The sequence below is a fragment of the Lampetra fluviatilis genome, chromosome 2 (assembly GCF_964198595.1).
Source record: "Lampetra fluviatilis chromosome 2, kcLamFluv1.1, whole genome shotgun sequence".
NCBI classification, from domain to species: domain Eukaryota; kingdom Metazoa; phylum Chordata; class Hyperoartia; order Petromyzontiformes; family Petromyzontidae; genus Lampetra; species Lampetra fluviatilis.
In genome coordinates, this window is record NC_136276.1 from 36,463,829 (window position 1) to 36,481,263 (window position 17,435).

Sequence of the window (17,435 nt, forward strand, 5' to 3'; positions counted from 1 at the left end):
CACCGTACGTAGCCGACCGTGCTAATCGGAGGCGCGATGTTGCTGTGTGCGATCTCAATCGAAAAACTTGCAGGTATTTGTTTTTTTGCACTGGGAAATTTGGCCAATACGCGTTATATTGTACATATATATACATTTTTGTTATTGGAGGAAACTGGAGAACCCAGAGGAAACCCGTTCAGAATATGGGGGGGGGGGGGGCATGCAAGCGTCATCCAGAAAGACACCCGAGTCGGGTCTCCAACCCAGGCGCTCTTTGCTGTGAGGCACGAAGGTGAATCACTGTGCTGCCACCCTGCTACCATCGGGGCGAACACCACCCCCTTCTCAAGACACGCTGTCCATCGGTATTTCATCGATATCACCTGAGGCAAACATTGATTTAGTTTGTATGACTAGGGCCCGATTTAAGATGCTTGAAATGTTGTGACCCTCCCCCGCCCCTTTGCGGTGTGTCTCGACCCCCTGCTGCCTGCCTGCTGCAAACAGCCTGCCTCGAGGCAAAGTCCGATGCAAAAGAACAACATATCGTAATGGGTAGATAGGTGCACAGTATAGTGCGGTCCTTGAACGCAAAAGAGGCCTGTTCAGATCCATAAAGTGTTACAAATTAACTTCAGAAAGATAACGTGGACGTCATGTACGGTGCGTTGCACTTGAAATCGATTTTCGTTAACCAGCTGAGAACTCAACAAGACCAGCAGTGACCCGGGTCACCAACATGACTCTCGCAAAAGTCTGTCCCTGTGGCTCAACCTGCCTTCATCCTGAACCACTCAACTCCACGACTCTCCACCCAGACCCACACACTCCTCACACGGGACCCCACGCCACGTAGAGACGATGTCGGAAGGTCATGCATGGTACCAGCCGAATCAAAACCGGATTTAAACGGCTCATGGTGTCAAATCCCTCGAGTCCCTTACCCAGTGGTGGGCCTTTAGCTCAAGTGGCCTCCATCCTCTCCGCTCTCGAGTTCTCTCCGATTCTCCGCATGCCCCTTTTGCTTCCCCGAGCAGCATCGTCCGTGTCCTGCCTCTTGGCCTCTTTCCCAACGTCTCTCGCCTTTCCAGAACGTCCTTCGAGCTCTCGCCTCCAACGATGTCTGATCCACATCTATTGCCTTTTTGTTGAGATGATTTTACTTTTCTCTTCCTTAACCTGCTCTACAGCTCATCTCTCCTCCCTAACCTGCTCAACAGCTCATCTCTCTCTATCCATCTCTCTCCAATCGATGCCAAACCCCACTCTTCAAGGCTTTTAAGTCCTTTTACGTCTTCCTCACTCAGTTTCTACCGCACACGTTGCACTTCTAGCCGTTTTCCCAGTTATATCTGAGTCCAAATGACACGGGTGGTCAATATAAACGATAACACGTGGACAAAGTCCGCTCATTCTTACTCAACTGTGACCAAAACTCTGCATATCAAGGGCAGCTAATTTGTGAACTTTACCGATTTGTGCGTGACTTACTTATGATGGCATCTGCACCGATAAAGGTTACATTACCACCGAGTATCGATTTATTCGGTGTGAAATCATTCTGAATATTTAGTTCCTGAAAGAAGCTCCCAGCACGTAGAGTGAAACGTCGGACATCATGTTGAACGACAAGCGGCCCAACCCGAAAATACGTCCGAGAGCTACGCAGCACAACCGCGAAAACGTAGTCCATAGTGTTGTGAAATGACGATGGTGTTTCCTTGACTGTTATTGTAGTTCTGTGTGTTGGCCAGCGTGAGTCGAACAAGCAGCTCATCTGGTGAAAATAAACCACGATCTCGACAAGTGATTGGCAGTTTGATTCCTTGCTTTTATTTAGCAAATGCCACGGCTCGCGTGTAATAAATCACAGGACACGCACGTCGCGGTTCATGGGCATCACAGTTGATTTGCGTCAGCCACAGTCTCACGGGTAAACATGGCACGGGCGACGCGCGCATCATCACCGGCAACTCCCGATTTCATTAAAGCCTTGCGCTCGCAATTCCAATTCGACCGATTTCACTTTTTCTGAAATTTGTCAAAAAATCAACTTCAATCGTCAAACGCGTCCATCAAGCGGAGCGGCGCGTCCGTGGCTCGTGCCGTCGCGCCTGCCCTCACTTGTGCTTGGCGCTCCGCGCCAGCGCCCGACGGTTCGCCGGCGCGCCCCACAACGTGCCGAAAACGTCCCTCTCGGCGCGCAGCGCCTCCTCCAGGGGAAGCTCGGCGCCGGACAACGCCACCTTCTTGGCGGCTCGCACCACCTCGGGGGCGCCGGCCACCCGGGGCTCCAGCCAATTAAGGGCGGCGCGCAGCGCGGCCCTGCCGCCGTCGTCGTCGGACGGCGAGGATGACGGCGAGGAGACCGGTTCCAAGAGGGCATCGGCGAGACCCAGCGCCAGCGCTTCCTGCGGCCCGGCGGCCTCCGCGCCGCTCAGCAGCCGCAGCGCGTGGCGGTAGCCCACGAGGCGCACGAGGCGAGCGGCGCCTCCCCAGCCCGGCACCAGCCCCATGTGCCGGTGCACGAAGCGGATCTGGCTCCCCGGCACCATCAGCCTGGGGAGACGCCGGAGTCGCGATCGCCGCTGTCGTGTGTGCGACTCGCCACCGATTGGGCGTTTGGTAGGGGGAGCGAACGTACCGAGTGCTGCTCGGTATGATGTTCGACGTTTCGCTCCACGTGCTTGGAGCTTTAAAAAAAACTTAATATTTAGCTCTGAAAATACATCAGAGAACTGTCGAGCAGAATCACGAGTGCTCATGCAGTAGTTTCAATAAAGTATGCCCTACCGTGTTTGTGAATACTACAAACTACCACTATTTTATGTTACCAGGTAAAGCCCACTGAGCTATGAGCTCTTTTCCAGATGCGACCTGCCGATACCTGATATCTCATTGAAGTGCCTCATATCATGTGGGAATATATATGAGTAACCAAATAATCTAAACGCATATTTCTAAACGTGGAGGGAAAAACCAGAGAACCCGGAGAAATGGAAGCCACAACCTCCCGTGTACCAGGCAAGGGAGATGACATCTCACCACCGCGGCGCCGTGGTTTCTTTTGTCCACTTATTAAGTTTTACAACTGTAGTCAGTTTAGTTTATTGGTTGCATCTTACTTAAAGCAAATAAGGCAGCCTTTGATGTTTTGTTCTCTGGAATTTAGCGATCACCATTCAATGCCTGTACGGACCCCGCTATTGACGTCGCATGGTTTCTTTTACTCACCAAGAGCCTCACCTGAAATCACAGGCAGTGGTCAGTTCAGCGCCTCCTCCCAAGGCCTTCCCTTCCACCAGCGCCACGCTGATCAGGGGCAGCCTGCGGAGCGAAGGGTCGGAGGTGAGCAGTGCTGTCAAGGTGGCGCCATTTCAGCAGGTGGTCCTCACCCAGTGAAGCTGCTTTGGCAAGGTCACTCGTGTGTGTGCGTCTCACCAGGCGAGAACCCAACAGACAAGGTTGTTCTAGTTTGTTTGAGTAACATCACGTTAGTTCAGTGGTTCTCAACGTTTTGCTAAGACGGTCTCCCAATCAAAACCACGGGTCTCCACTCCCCCATGCCTCCCCCAACTCCTCCGCCAGGTTACCAAGGCCGCAAGATAGGGAGATCACAAGTCCACGCCTCGAGTGAACGTCGTGTTGGGAAGGTATGCGTTTCACGTTGTTGTGCAATCCATGACACAGCCTGCGCCCTCCCTGAAAGGCTTTGTCGGTGAAATGTAAAGAGAATTTTATACAAAAATGAAAAGGGTTGGCACCTCCCACAGAGAGACACACAGAGAGAGTATGGAGCGCAGAACCCAGTCATGTGAAGTTGTCTCATCAAACAAGGGTTCCAACTGAGATTCGAAATGAGGGCGTGAGCACATGCAGAGGAATCGCATCTTGTCTGTACGTGCGCACGTGGCAAAGCCTCCCGAGTGCCTGGTGAACACAACTCGATTCCTCAGTCTGGGCCACCAGCAAGGAGATGGTGGCTGAGGTCAGAGGTTAGAACTGGCACAGCTGAGATGATGGGTTCGAATCCAAGCAGCTGCCTGTGGTTAACCAGGTCAAGTAAAGAGAGCTGATGATATCAGCCCAGTCACCAGTGACCGTACAAAAAAAAACACGTTAAAATTGGTTCTGCACTTAACTTGGCTGCATTTAAAATATTAACTCGACTGTCGTGTGAAGAACCTCACTCTAACATGGCACCTCACTCTAACGTTGCACTATACTGTATGGACCAGAGGGCACTTGAATGAATCTCAGAGGTAGCTCTGTGACATCCACTTCAGTGGGCAATTCTGCTCAGTAAGAGATCCGGAGTCTTCATCTCGTGATCCGACGCCGATAGCGGAACCGGGATAACATTTTGGGGAAAGATCAAAACAAAAATCGTGGGCCAGCACTCACCTCATCAGCCTCGTCAGAGTGTTCTGCATGTACATGCACATCTTTAGCCCATCCTACAAGGGTGAAACAAAGTTTTACATGTTGACTTTCGCGATCAATATCATCCAAAATACAGTTTTTTATGGGTTAGATCGCGTAAATATAAATGTGTCGTTAAACCCGCCACCACCGAACACAGCCAATTAGTAAGGTTTGTCACGTAAACAGAACGTGCCAATTCGTTACTAGTACAGCACACCGGTGTGTTGGAGAGCAAAGCCACAACATTTACAATCTGAGTACGACATATCGCCAGTAATTACAACTAGCTTCGTCAGGCAACAGCCAGTTTGAAACAAAATTGTATAACAATAGAAAAATCACCAGTACATTGAGTACTGAGTGGGCCCGTTGCCTAGTATGGTCCTACGGCCCACTGCATTTGGCAGCACCACAATTCCCCGGGATTCAAATATTTTTTTGCAGGTACCACTGACGACATACTGGAGGCTCAGCTGCCTTTGGTAATTCCAGGGCTTAATTTTTCATTCAATATTTGCCGGGTCGCTGATAGACTGGCGTAAGTGGCACGTAACTGGCAGTAGCCACGGTCGTAGTAACGAGAGCTATACTGGGTGCGGTGTGCCATGTGTGGAAACATTTTCTGAGCCGCCGACTGGGCGGCTCAGACACGGCTGAAATTAATCGCTGGGTCACGTGATGATAGCGCAGTGCCTTGCTCTGGCTGTCAATGCCACTACAGTACCAGAGGCCCCAGTGTTGTGGCAGTTGTACTGCACTTGGGGTTGCATCACTCCAGATGCCTTCCCGTTTGTGGAGGAGCATGTTTGTCAATCCACGACTGGATGAGGGCATCCCCAAGCCGTGCGGGCATGTGTTGGTTATCCGACCATACTTCACCACACTGGTCAGTGTCGGTTGGTGAAGGTGGAGAGCGTAGACACGTGAGCATAGAAGTACAGTACAATAATGGATGTTACTGCACTGCCCTCTGCTGCCCACCATGTGGCCGCTCGTATCACCGAGCTCAAACTGACCGCACACTGCGAGCTCTAATTCTGGATGGGGTTGAATCAGCCCATCATCCCAATGGGGTCCATAAAATGAACACCACTTTTCTGAATAGCCAACAGTGGTGGTCCTATGAATAGACTCGCCCTCACCATGGGAACGTGGAATTTCATCCGAGCAGGAAATCACTCTGACTGTTTGACTTGAGCACAAGGAGACGAACGTGCGAGGGTGCGTGAGGGTCAACCCGAGCTGCGTTCACAGCGAGGGGTGAAGAGGCCCTGGGGGCCGGGGGCGCCGTGCCTGCGACGACTCGAGGGCCCGCACGGCGTTGAGGTCGGAGCCCGAGCAGAATGTGGAGTTGGCTCCGTACAGGAGCAGCCCCTTCCCCTCGGGCCAGCGCTCCAGCTGCTGCACAGCGTCGTGCAGATCCACCATCATGGAGCCTGCACCCACGCGCGCGAATACAGACGCGCGAACATACGCACACGGAACTGGATGCACAAACGAAGTGTGCTTATGCAGACAGGTATACATCCGCGGGCACGTAAACGCAAGCACGCGTGCACACACATACATGCACGCACGCATGTTGAGACACACACACACGCCCTGCTACAGAGAAATGTTCGTCACATCTTCCCCTGCACCTCCGATTAGCAAGGTTGGCTACGTATAATGCGAAAAAAGTTCAACATACATACACATACTGATATTCTCAAATCTCGGAGCTAGAACTTGGCCAACTTACATGAAAAGGTGACCAGGCAATGACCAACAACTCACTTCACTTGAGGACCAGGTTTCATCACGAGCGTCTGAAACCCGGACTGGAACTCAGGCTCTCGGCAATGCCGGCTGAGGCTTCTGACCCCCGCGGCCACTCGGCCAGCTCATGAGCACGCTGACAAGCACCGTGTTCACACGAGAAGAGGCGATGTCTCCGTGCACCAGAGACTCAACGTTCCCACGGACCACCGAGTTTCAATCAAAGTTTTCACAAATTTACAGCAGCGTAAAACTACGTGAATTATTATAATTTTCATCCCGCAGTGGATTGACCACGAGTGAAGGTGGTGAAACGATGCAAAGTGAAAGGCGGAGTGTGCACCGTTGGCTCAATGTATATTCTGCAAATGTGTTCCAACGACTGTGTTCGGTTAATGTATGTTAATGTATTAACGAGGCAACTACGAACACGATGCTGGAACCCTGATGTAAGCAGACGTTTCACTACAGGCAGAGGCCACAACAGCAGAGGGCAAAGGTCGTGGACGCTGTTTCAGCCACACTGGAACGGAGGGGGCAACCAAGGATAGAAAATGAGAGAGGGGGGGGTGTACCACGTCTCAGGTGTATGGATGCAATGTTGACTGATTTGTTATGTTCACTCTTCGACTGTATACAGCACAGACATACGGTGTACAGCTGGCAATGTATTCAGCGCGAGACTTGCAATCTGTAAGTTGCGAGTTCAAATCCGGTCAGGAGTCGACTCGGCTCACTATCTTTACCTTCTCCGCGGTTGATAAATCCGCAGAATTAACCAGGGCGGCCGGTGTTTGAACCGCGAACGCCGCCCGCGTCGGTGCAGGATCCTGCGGTCCGCAGCTGCGTAGCGGCAGTGGCCGCGCTCCCCCCCTCGCCCCGCGTACCCGTGAAGGCGTTCATGCGGCCCGGGTTGTTGACGGTCACGACGGCGATGCCGCCCTCCTCCTCCTTGCGCAAGTCCACGGATCCCCCGGGGAAGCGCAGCAGCTGGTCGCGGATCTCCGCCTCGTGGAACCCGTGCGCCGCGTCGTGCACGCCGCGGACCGCGGCCGACAACCGCCTCGTGGCGAGCGGCACCGCGGCGGAGAGCCGGAGCGCCATCCCGCGCGGGCCCGCAGCGGGGCCTCCTGCCACGGCACGGCCACAGGACGCATCGTCACCCCATGCCCAGCGGAGACTCACGGCTACATTCTTGTTAGCGCTCTCCAACTCAGTCAAAAAACGTGAATGCATCAGCGCTGTCCATTGTGTAACAGGGGGGGGGGGGCATGATAACCCTTGTAAATATTAATATTTTTTTTATAAAGTTATGTTGCTATCAGGGACACTACAGGAAATCCTACATACAAATTGCGCCGTGCCATGAGCACAACTGGTAAAGACAAAGGGTCAAATAATATTTAAATGCAATATGAATCCAGGCCTGAAAAAGTCAGAGTTTAACATTGACAAACCAACATGTTCCATTATGCCCCCACCCCCTCCCTTAAAAACAATGACCGGGATGCAGAAGACATCAGAGCAGGACTCCTGAGTGCTGGAGTCAGGTTTGCTGGAATCAGGACATTTTCCATTTTGACTCCACAAAAGTGTGAGGGCAAACATTTTGGCCGTTTCGCTTTTGAGCTCAGGCCGACTAAATTCCCGCGTGAAGGCTTTAATAAAGGTGTGATAGATCCCAATAACATCACACTCTCAAGAACACATCGCCTTTGTGTTATTGGAAGCGTCGCTCTCATAGGTCAACGGATCCGAGTATCCTGCGTGTCTCCACTAGGGGGTGCCTGGGGCTCGTTGTTGTTGTTGGTGGTGGCCAGGCTGTCCCTGGGGCTCGTCGGTGTTGTTGTTGGTGGTGGCCAGGCTGTCGCTGGTGCTCGTTGTTGTTGTTGCTGTGCCGCAACAACATTGAGTTGTTCAGGCGTACAGCGTTTTGAGATGCCACGGCAGATTGGGAACTGTACACAAATCTATGATTGTGTTACACAATAGAAGTGTGTTGGGACCCACGTCCTTGCCCATAACATCTGACCGTTCACCAGCGTTGGTTCAAGCGAGCCTGCTGATGAGACGCTGATGTGTCGAAACCAGTCCAGAGTTTGCTCGTACTGAATCAACGCTGCTGAAATGATACTCTCACAGAAGGCCGTGGGGCCGACGGGCTGAGTCAGACAAAGTCTGCTTCATCTATTCTGCCATGTACACTTTCCACAGCGGCGCTCGTGAGCAATGTCTGTGAGTAGAGGGAGACCCCGCTGGTCTGCCACGGAAGCAAGCGGCGGTGAGGGTCATCGTCTTCCCACGCGTGGAGCGCGACAAGGCGGGGGGGGGGGGGCTCTCTCCTGCTCCCTCTAGGAGGCCGGCAGGGGCCATGGCAGAGCACCTTCACCTCTCGTCTAGAGTGTGCACGTGGTGGTGGACGTGGTGGTGGACGTGCACCGATAGGGGGGGGGGGGGCAGTGGCCCCGGGGCCCTGGCGGCCACACGCGCAGGAAGCGCCTGGGGGCCGAGCTTACTTCTGCGTGGGGGTCGACGCACGCGGCCTCGGTGCGGTCGTCGTGGGGACGGCCGCGCGAAGGGGACGGGAACTCGGGGCCCTGAGCTGCGTGGGTAGCGGGACAGGAGGAGGAGGCGTGAGGGGGCAGGAGGAGGCGTGGGGCAGGAGGAGGAGGCGTCGTGGAGTCGTGGGCCTTGCGCGAGTGGAGAGGCAGCCGCACCCGCGCACTGAGCCGACCTTGAGCCGCGTCATATCCGGGGGGCGGTGTCGCCCGGACCCGGCGGCTGCCGCTGCCAATCAGAGGCCCGGGCCCCCCCCCCCCAGGGCCCCCCCTCCCCCCCCGTGCGTGGAGCTCTGGGGGGGGGGGGGGGCGGCTCTGAGCGAGCCCCCCCCCCCAGCACCACGCCCGGCCGCCTTTGTCTCCCCAGCAGGGACGTGCGGTCAGGGGAGGCAGAGCCTCACCTATCATACTACAATGAAAATAGCTGTTACGAAAAAAGAATAATAAAATAAAATAAATATTAAGATATTTCCACTTATCTGTGTTATAAATGTAATTTCTGTACGATTCCAATAATTTTTATAGTCAAAATCGCCAAATTTGTGGAGCTCCGCTGCAAATACAGGAAGAGACGAGAGGCGAGGCAGCGACGAGCTCAGCCTCCCCTCTGATTGCGCAACCCCTCAGTAACTGGATGGAGCGCGGGCAATAAGCGCGTACCTGTTACTATCTCAGTATGTCACCAATGTAATGTTTGTATACCCCTTCATTTCATGTCCTCGCCTTCCATACTCCAGGTAACTCATTTCACGTATGTGTATAAAGATATTTAGGCTCGCTGGTCTCGTCATGAAACTGCAATGAAAAAGCACCAGGGGAGGCAGCTATCACATCTGCCTCACTGAGGGTGACGTGTCTAACACGCCCCCCTCAGTGAGGCCACGCCCCTCAGTGTGTGAACCTGGCTCTGACATGAGCCAGTGCCCCCCAGCCATCGCCTTCACCGCACGTCACTGCTCCCCAGTGGTGCACTTTAACGGTAGGGGGCACACATGGACACATTTAATTACCCACTGTTGTCTGCGTGCGTATTGTCGATAGCCATGGTCAATCCACTGCTGGATGAAATCATCCCCAAGCCGTCGACATCCGCGATACAACAATCATCGATCCGTCTCCCGGGCGGCTGTCCACAGTAGTCTACGTGCTCATCTCTCTCTATGTACACATGCATCTCCTTCGCACCGTACGTAGCCACGCGTGTTAATCGGAGGTGTTACTGAGACGTAATTCCAAGCATAAACCTCTGTCCGGCTTCTTTGCAGTCTTTGTTTTCCATGTGTTCATATAAGTTACAATATATATTGCATTACTAAACATTGTAGAAATTAACCAATCGCATCTGTTGACGTTTAACATTCGCATGAAATGTCATAAATTGTAAATCTAAAAGCTTCGAATCCTGGCAGGAGATTCAATCCGTCGGGCGCAGCTGTAGCGAGGCACGGCGCACGGTAAATGCGCAGCCCTGCAATGCCGGCTCACACCACCGCTAGCGGAAAGAGACCCTCAGATCGTGGACTCTCGAGGGCCCGTGTAACTTGGCCTACTCGTCCACGCCGGTAGGGAGCGCCCGCACTTGACCCCACCACGCGAGACTGCGATCGGCTGCGGTGGACTGCCGGGGAGGACGCCGACGAGGGCTGGTTGGTGACCCTGCCCATTGTGTCACTCACAGCCCCATTGTGTCACTCACAGCCCCATTGTGTCACTCAGCCCCGGGAGGTCGAATCTTCCCGGCGACCTCTGGGAACGACCTCGGTGTCATTGCGATTTGACTTGCGCCTCCACTGGGCCGTCTGTGCCACTCTTGTCCAGAGGGAGCGTGCGTCCATCACAGGCTCCAGGACACGCATCTTCGTCGTCACGGTGAAACAGACGAAGTTCGCTCGGTTCCGAGTTGTTCACCCATCGGTGGCGTTTATTCACACGGCCACAGACCACGCCATTTAATTGATAACTATATACCTTCTATGAGTTGTATAATTTCAGTACTGTCTTGACGTATATTGATCTTTCAGCCCTGCAGCTTCGTGAATGGGTAGACTAACGTCGCTAGCCAGACATCACCTACGTTTCGGCACACACAACAATAATAATACTGTATAACCACTGAGAGGCGTTGTGGAGAATGTTAATACACGAGAAAGAATGCCTTTAGACTTTAATCAGTTACGTTCAAGCAAACACTTGGCCAATTGGGTATATTGGGTATCATCAGCGGAGTGGGGCTTCCAGCAGCCGCCTGCAGGAGGCGCTGTAGCACAGGTGAGAGACGGTGCCCGACGGGCATGGAGCATCTGGGGGGCTCCCCACTCTCCACAACTTCGCGTGCCGCGTCCTCGAGACCGTCACACGATTCGGAAAGTAAGACGCACCCTTGGCCTGGCGTCAATGAACTTAAACAAATCTGGTCCAGCACACGCAACAGTGGATTATAAGACGCAACCACAACTATTGCTTTGCAATGCAGGCACAGAAAGTGCGTCTTATAATCCGGAAAGCGAGTAACTGGTGGTAGTGGTGTGGAGGCTCCCAATTGGAATGGCGAAAGAGCGAATCGGTGGCCTGCCGGGGACCCACGCACTCCCTCCGCGTGCTGCGCGAAGTTCCCTGGACTGTTTCTTTGGGTCTTTCGGTAAAGCCACGTGGAATGAAAAAATAATCAAAATAATAACAATATCACGACGTTCCGATCGCAACACAAGCAATCGCCTTCTGTTGTTCCTTTGAGCCGGATCAGATGAGCCGCGCTGTGGTCGCTAGCGATGAGCGGCTGTCAAGCGGCAGGTCGCTACTTGCACGGCCCTTTCTTGCCGCCGATCGTCACGATGTTGGTGTAGATGTTTTTGCCGTCTTCGCGAGAATCTGAAATGGAGAGAAGTAGGTAGGTTGAACTTCGATCGCGCCGTACGTCACCAACCGTGCTGATCGGCGGTGCGAGAAGATCGTGAGCAGTGCTCCCCGCACAGATGACGATGGCAGCAGTTCATGCGCTAGTTCTCCAGGGCAGACTTAATATCTGCCAGAAAAAAAAAAATCTTGCTAAAAACTCATTTGCATTCGTTTTTGCAAATCGGTGTCTGATTGGAAATGAAGACGCATGCAAAACTGTGCAACTCTTTATCCATTATCTGCCTGTCCTCGAGATGGCCTCTGTGCCGAATTGCAACAGTGGGGGACTCACACTGATATATAACGATGACCTTGCTGTCGTAGAATCTTTTGTTTAAATCGGCTGGTGTGCTGCAGCTCGCCAAGAGAAAAAATAAATATTCACTGACAGCCAACGTTGAGCTGTACGGTGCTTAAATGTGCTCCAAAACCCTCAAGTCTGCCGCATCCAATAACAGATTCAACAAGCAGGATTGTGAACCTACATCAATATAATAAAATAATATATTCTTTCATTTTATTATTTCCCTTCTACGTGACTTTACCGAAAGAACCAAGAAGATGCCTTTGGATTGTTCAACGTGTGTGTTGAGCGGCTTTGAAATGGCACGTGGCGACCACATTGGCACCACCATCTGCTACGCTGTTGCCCAATGGCAGCACAATGGGGCGTTGGGGCAGCGCCCCACCTATTATTTCAAATATATATTTCTAGATTTGAAGCTTTCGTGACTGCAAGGAATCATATTCTTAGGTTTTGCCGGTAAAGTCACGTAGGTAAAACATCAAAATTAATTAAAATAAAAAAATCACGACGTTTCGGAGGCAACACAAGTCTCCGTCATCAGGTGGGACCATCACAGCCGGATTAGCTGCATCAAGTGAGGCAATGATTCAAGATGTAATCCCTTAAAAGCAAGTTGAGGGGGGGGGGAGAGGGGGGGGGGAGCTCATCAGAATGTGGTAGCCAATGAATGGAACGTATCGGGAGGGAGGGGGGCGGGGCTCAAAGACGGCACGGAGTGCCAACGTACAACGCATCGGGAGGGGGAGGGGGGCGGGGCCAAAAGGATGGACGACGGCTTGGACGCGGTTTCTGCTGCACACGCCAACGCATTGGACAGAGAGGGGGAGGGGAGGCCTGATACACATGATAGAAAAAGAACGAAAATGCCCATGTTTATACCAATGAAGAGAGTACTGTTAAACACTGGGGATGTTAACACTCGGTAAAGTAAAGTAAAATAGTGCCTGTCAGATAAGATGGTCCAAAAAAGTGTAATTAAGTCTTTTTTGCGTGGTTGATAACATCTTTCCAATGATTACTAAGTTTGTACCCATCATCACGGTTGAAATTATGTCTGTGTTTGTATATTTGTATGGCTTCGTGTACAAACCTTTGATGGTAGCCGGGAGGTTTGCAGAGAACCTTGGTCTCGGAAAAGACAATTTCATGAGAGCCCACCGAGTTGTAGCAATGATCGGCAACGGCCGAAAAATCAGTTCTGCCGGGATTACATCTTGAATCATTGCCTCACTTGATGCAGCTAATCCGGCTGTGACGGTCCCACCTGATGACGGAGACTTGTGTTGCCTCCGAAACGTCGTGATTTTTTATTTTATTTTTTATTAATTTAGATGTTTTACCTACGTGACTTTACCGAAAAAACCTAAGAATATGATTCAAATATATACTTCTATAATTTAATATAAGAAAAATAAAAGTTAATAAAAGTTCGTTTATAATAAGTGGCTAGTTTGAGTTCTCATTTTTGGAGGGCATCTACGAGGAAATGCGAGATGTTGATGTAACATTATGAAAAACAATTCTTACGGGAGAAAATGAAATTGATTTTTATGACCTGCTGGCAGAACCGAGTACAAAAGAATCGACATTTGGGAGCCCGGTTTGTCCGCTCCAATGAGATGTATATTCTGCAATCTTATTGGCCGAATCAATTTACTCCCACTTAGTGCTGCCACCCCTTGAAGAAAATGAAGCAGAGAGGGCCCAAGTAATTCTGCCCCTGGCCAATGACAAGGCTATCTTCACGGGGACAGCCACCCCAGCGCCTCGTCATCATGGCGCCGACATTGTCCCACCGCATACTTGGGCCCACAGCAGCTCCTGTTGAGCCATTCCACCTCACCTTCTTGTGCTCTGCTGGCCGTTTCCTGGGCAATAATGAACTCCGTCGTCTCCGACGGCAGGCCAACGTCGGTGTAACTGTCGTCACTGTCCCGAGATGCTTCTGCAAAAAACAAAATTCATTACACTACCGGCAGAAGTTCCTCCGCACTGCGAATGCTCCTGCTGAAACTTGGGTGGTGCGTGTCGGTGTGGCGTCTGTACCTGACTGAGAGGGCTCCTCCACATAGACATCTTCGTAGTCGTTGTCATCATCATCGCTGCCCGAGGCGTCTGCTATAAAAAAAACCCGTGTCATCGTTTATTTAAAGTTTATTAAAATCTTTCTCCTGAAATATTCAGCATGCCCACATTCACGAGCTGATGACGACGTGCAGGTTTAAATTGATGGCAATAACACGACTCTTACAGGCTGAAATATGAAAATCGCTCTGCAATATTTATAAAACAATGACACAGGACGACGCTCAAGGAATGACGAAGACCGCGCAGAAGTTTCAGAATGCTAATTCGCGTCGGCGAAACGGCCGTACCTCTCCCCATGTCTTCCCCTGCCGTGGTCGGGATTTGCAGGCTGCACGACCGCTCAGCAATATTCGGCGTCGGCAATTCCATGGGAGACGATTGGCCATCCTGGTTTGGGGAAGAAGAAAAAACTACATTTATGGATGGCTCATTTGGGGGCACAATTGTGTGGTTGTTTTTTTGACACTCATGCATGTTTAATCCTAACTGCCAGATGCGAGCGGTGAGCACTTGCTCTGTTTCAGCTGCACGCTCGTGCATGTACACACGTGTCGTGGTGATGTTGTACTCACGTGTGGCTAGTCTACTCAAGTTGACCCGAGTCCGACTGTAGATCACGAAGGAGTTGAGGATTTAAAAAAATTATCATCGCGTCATCAGATGCCTCATGACGCCACTGTTGGCGGACGAAGCACGAACGTGACGACATCGCATCACTCGCTGCGATCTCATGGAATTGACGTCATTGCTGTGACATTTTCAGATAACACAACACCTTATATCAAGAGCTGATTTTCAGATGTGCAGATTTTTTTCGGATTTGTATCAAAATGGGGGAGGGGGGGGGTCATTCGAATTCCCGGCGTAGTCACCTTTCCTGACGTCGCTGGCCCTCTCTTCATCGAAACGGCGTTGTCTCTGGTGAACCTCATGGGCACCGCCGGGCAGCCCTTGCTCGCAGAATTGATTCCCCTGAGGTTGCTCAGGAAATACGACGGCACCTTTTCCAGGATCATCTGCGGCGGGGGCACGGGCCACGTGCTGCCCTTCTCCAACACTTGCACCTTCATGTGCACCCTGTTGATGGGGATCTCGAAGCAGCCAGCGGCGATCTCCCCGCTCACGATCAAGCAGGGGTCCTCGAAGCGCCCCTCCACCGTGATGGAGGAGGATGCGAGTGGATCGTCGGGCAGGAGCGGGTCGCCCGCCACCACCTTGACGTTGACGGGGATGGGGCCCCGCTCCACCACCTGCGCCAGCGATAATCGCCGTTGCTCCTTCACCACCTCCACGAAGCTGCCCTGCACGTAGAGGGGCAGGTGGACAACGTCGGCAGCGGCGGCGGCGTGGGGGGCGCCCGAGGGGGCGCTGCGCAGGCACCGCAGGGTCTCCAGCTCCTCGTAACGGTCGTTGCTTTTGATGCGGAGCAACTCCCGGCCCCGGACGATCAGCCGGTCCCCTTGCGCCAGCGAACCGAGCTCCTCGTGGTCGGCCTGGTAGTCCATCGTAGCCCGCACCTCCAGATCCTCGTCGCCTTTGGCCCACGCGGCGTCGATGTCGAACGTCGAGCAGAAGACCCGGGGACGCTTGGTCACCAGGCCGCGGTAGAACAGCGGCACGAGGAAGTTCTGCGGCGGCAGGGCGAGGCGCTCGCGCGTCACCAGCACCTTGCGCACCTCCTTGGCCCGGTGGACCGTGAACTGAGCGCCGACCTCGAACTTGACCTTCGGGCAGGACGAGTAGCACCGCTGCGCCTCCAGCACAAGCACGGACAGCGGGAAGCGGTCGGCCGGGTATTTGAAGATCTCCACCAGCGTGACTGGCGTGACGAATGTCTTCTGCCTGTACTCTTCGGTGACATCTCTGACCTCGACGTCCAGGTTGGATGGAATGATGACCTCTCCCATGGCATCTGATGAACAGGGTGCACAGAATAGAGGAGCGGTGCTTCATTAGAACAGAGGGTGTGGAGCGAAACGTCGGACATCATACCAAACGACATCCGGTACAAACCGAGAACGCATCGGAGAGAGACGCAGCGTGATCGTGGCTGTTTCTTGATGCACCCCTGCCGTTTCCACCAGGGTTCATTAGGTTGTTCATTGTCAATCATCTTAGAGCTCGCCGCTATTCAACAAGTCCCATTCCCAGATGAGACCTGGCCTGAATGAGCGTAGCTTAGCAGCAGTAGGCAAAGAGATTAATCATTCTGATAACGCTGCTCGGATAATATGAAACCTTGGCCGGGGCGTTATCATCGTGCGTCTCAAAATAAGCAGCACAAACACCGCGTGGTTTACAGGTCTTTTAATTATCCTAATAAGATTGTTTCCCCGAGTTCAGCCCTGTTAGGGACATCAGATGGTTTATTTCTCAGTGGCTTTCACCTAAAAAACTTCACTCACTGACAATTACATTCTCTACTTGCGTGGCGATACAAAAGGAAAAGGTGCAGCACTGCAATTTCTAGCTCACGCCACTGTCGATGGAAGGGCCTCCACGATAGGGAAGATACTCTGGAGGGTATTTTGTCCTTCTCCTTCGTGCTGATCAGACGTCTTAGAAGAGGTAGGAGTTCCCACTCTGTACCCCACCACACGCGGCCTGCTGATCAATGAACTGTGATTTAAGCCACGTGTACTGCTGTGTGTAAGAAACCTGCACCGTTGCTTCAGTAACAAATCAAACCAGCGACCAGTGAACTGCAAGTCGACCGCGGCAGCACTCCTTGTCAAAGTGTTTGGTCTACGATTGTTCAATCGTCCCCAGTCTCACCCCAACGGCGCTGTTCACCCCAATTGCCGCGAAGCGACCGCGGCAGTGTTTGACGGCAGCTCGAGACCGAGACGGCGGAAAGCGGCGAACTGACCGTTGACAAAGCCCACGATGGAGCTTCTGGCCGTGAGCTTGAGCACGCCCTGGAAGCCGCTGGGCAGGTGCTGCACTCCCTGCGTGGACGTGAGCGGCCGCACCATCCGCGTGCCGTCCTGCAGCAGCCGCCAGTGCACCACCTCGAGCAGCGTGTAGTGGCCGTTGTCCCGCGCCTCGTAGAAGTCGCCCTTGAAACGCAGCGGCAGCAGCAGCGTCGCCCCCGCGCCGCCGCCGCGGCCCTTGCGCTCGCAGCGCCAGCGGACGCACGGGGGGTCGGCGTCGTCGTGGTCGTCGCGGTGCCCCCCCTCGCCCTGCCGCTCCTCCAGCGCCAGCGGCACTAGCCGCTCCCCGGCCTTGATGGTGACGTCGCCGGCGCGGATCTCCACGGAGGCGTGGAACGCCAGGTGCCAGCCGCCGCGCCGGGCCAGCTTGTAGCACTCGGCGATGTCCTCGAAGGTGGCGTACTTGCGCTGGCTCGGCTGGATCTGGAAGAGGCCTGCGACGGCCGCCGCGTCACATCAAAGCAAAAGCACGCGGGCACAGTGACTGGA

The 17,435-nt window shown here is 53.2% G+C and overlaps 3 protein-coding genes across 7 annotated transcripts in view; 1 reads left to right on the forward strand and 2 right to left on the reverse strand.

Moving 5' to 3' along the window:
• Window positions 1-17,435, forward strand: part of SMC6 (structural maintenance of chromosomes 6) — a 373,519-nt gene that overhangs the window by 71,975 nt on the left and 284,109 nt on the right. The gene's annotated exons all lie outside the window — the stretch shown is intronic.
• Window positions 1,752-8,907, reverse strand: ECHDC1 (ethylmalonyl-CoA decarboxylase 1). The gene is made up of 6 exons (XM_078875796.1): window positions 8,682-8,907; window positions 7,053-7,295; window positions 5,701-5,843; window positions 4,387-4,439; window positions 3,229-3,309; window positions 1,752-2,541 (listed from the first exon to the last, which is right to left on the reverse strand). Exons 2-6 carry the CDS (start codon window positions 7,267-7,269, stop codon window positions 2,103-2,105), a joined length of 933 nt encoding a protein of 310 aa, XP_078731922.1. The 5' UTR covers window positions 7,270-7,295; window positions 8,682-8,907; the 3' UTR covers window positions 1,752-2,102.
• The window catches only part of THEMIS (thymocyte selection associated), a 37,957-nt gene continuing 31,329 nt past the window's right edge, over window positions 10,808-17,435 (reverse strand). For 4 of the 5 annotated variants that reach the window (XM_078875832.1, XM_078875826.1, XM_078875810.1 and 1 more), the window contains 6 exons: window positions 16,883-17,380; window positions 14,886-15,925; window positions 14,301-14,400; window positions 13,972-14,043; window positions 13,769-13,870; window positions 10,808-11,591 (listed from right to left, as the gene is read on the reverse strand). In XM_078875832.1, coding sequence (XP_078731958.1) covers window positions 11,518-11,591; window positions 13,769-13,870; window positions 13,972-14,043; window positions 14,301-14,400; window positions 14,886-15,925; window positions 16,883-17,380 — 1,886 coding nt within the window. In that variant the 3' untranslated portion in view covers window positions 10,808-11,517. The remainder of the gene's footprint in view (window positions 11,592-13,768; window positions 13,871-13,971; window positions 14,044-14,300; window positions 14,401-14,885; window positions 15,926-16,882; window positions 17,381-17,435) is intronic. The other variant, XM_078875819.1, reaches the window with a different exon arrangement.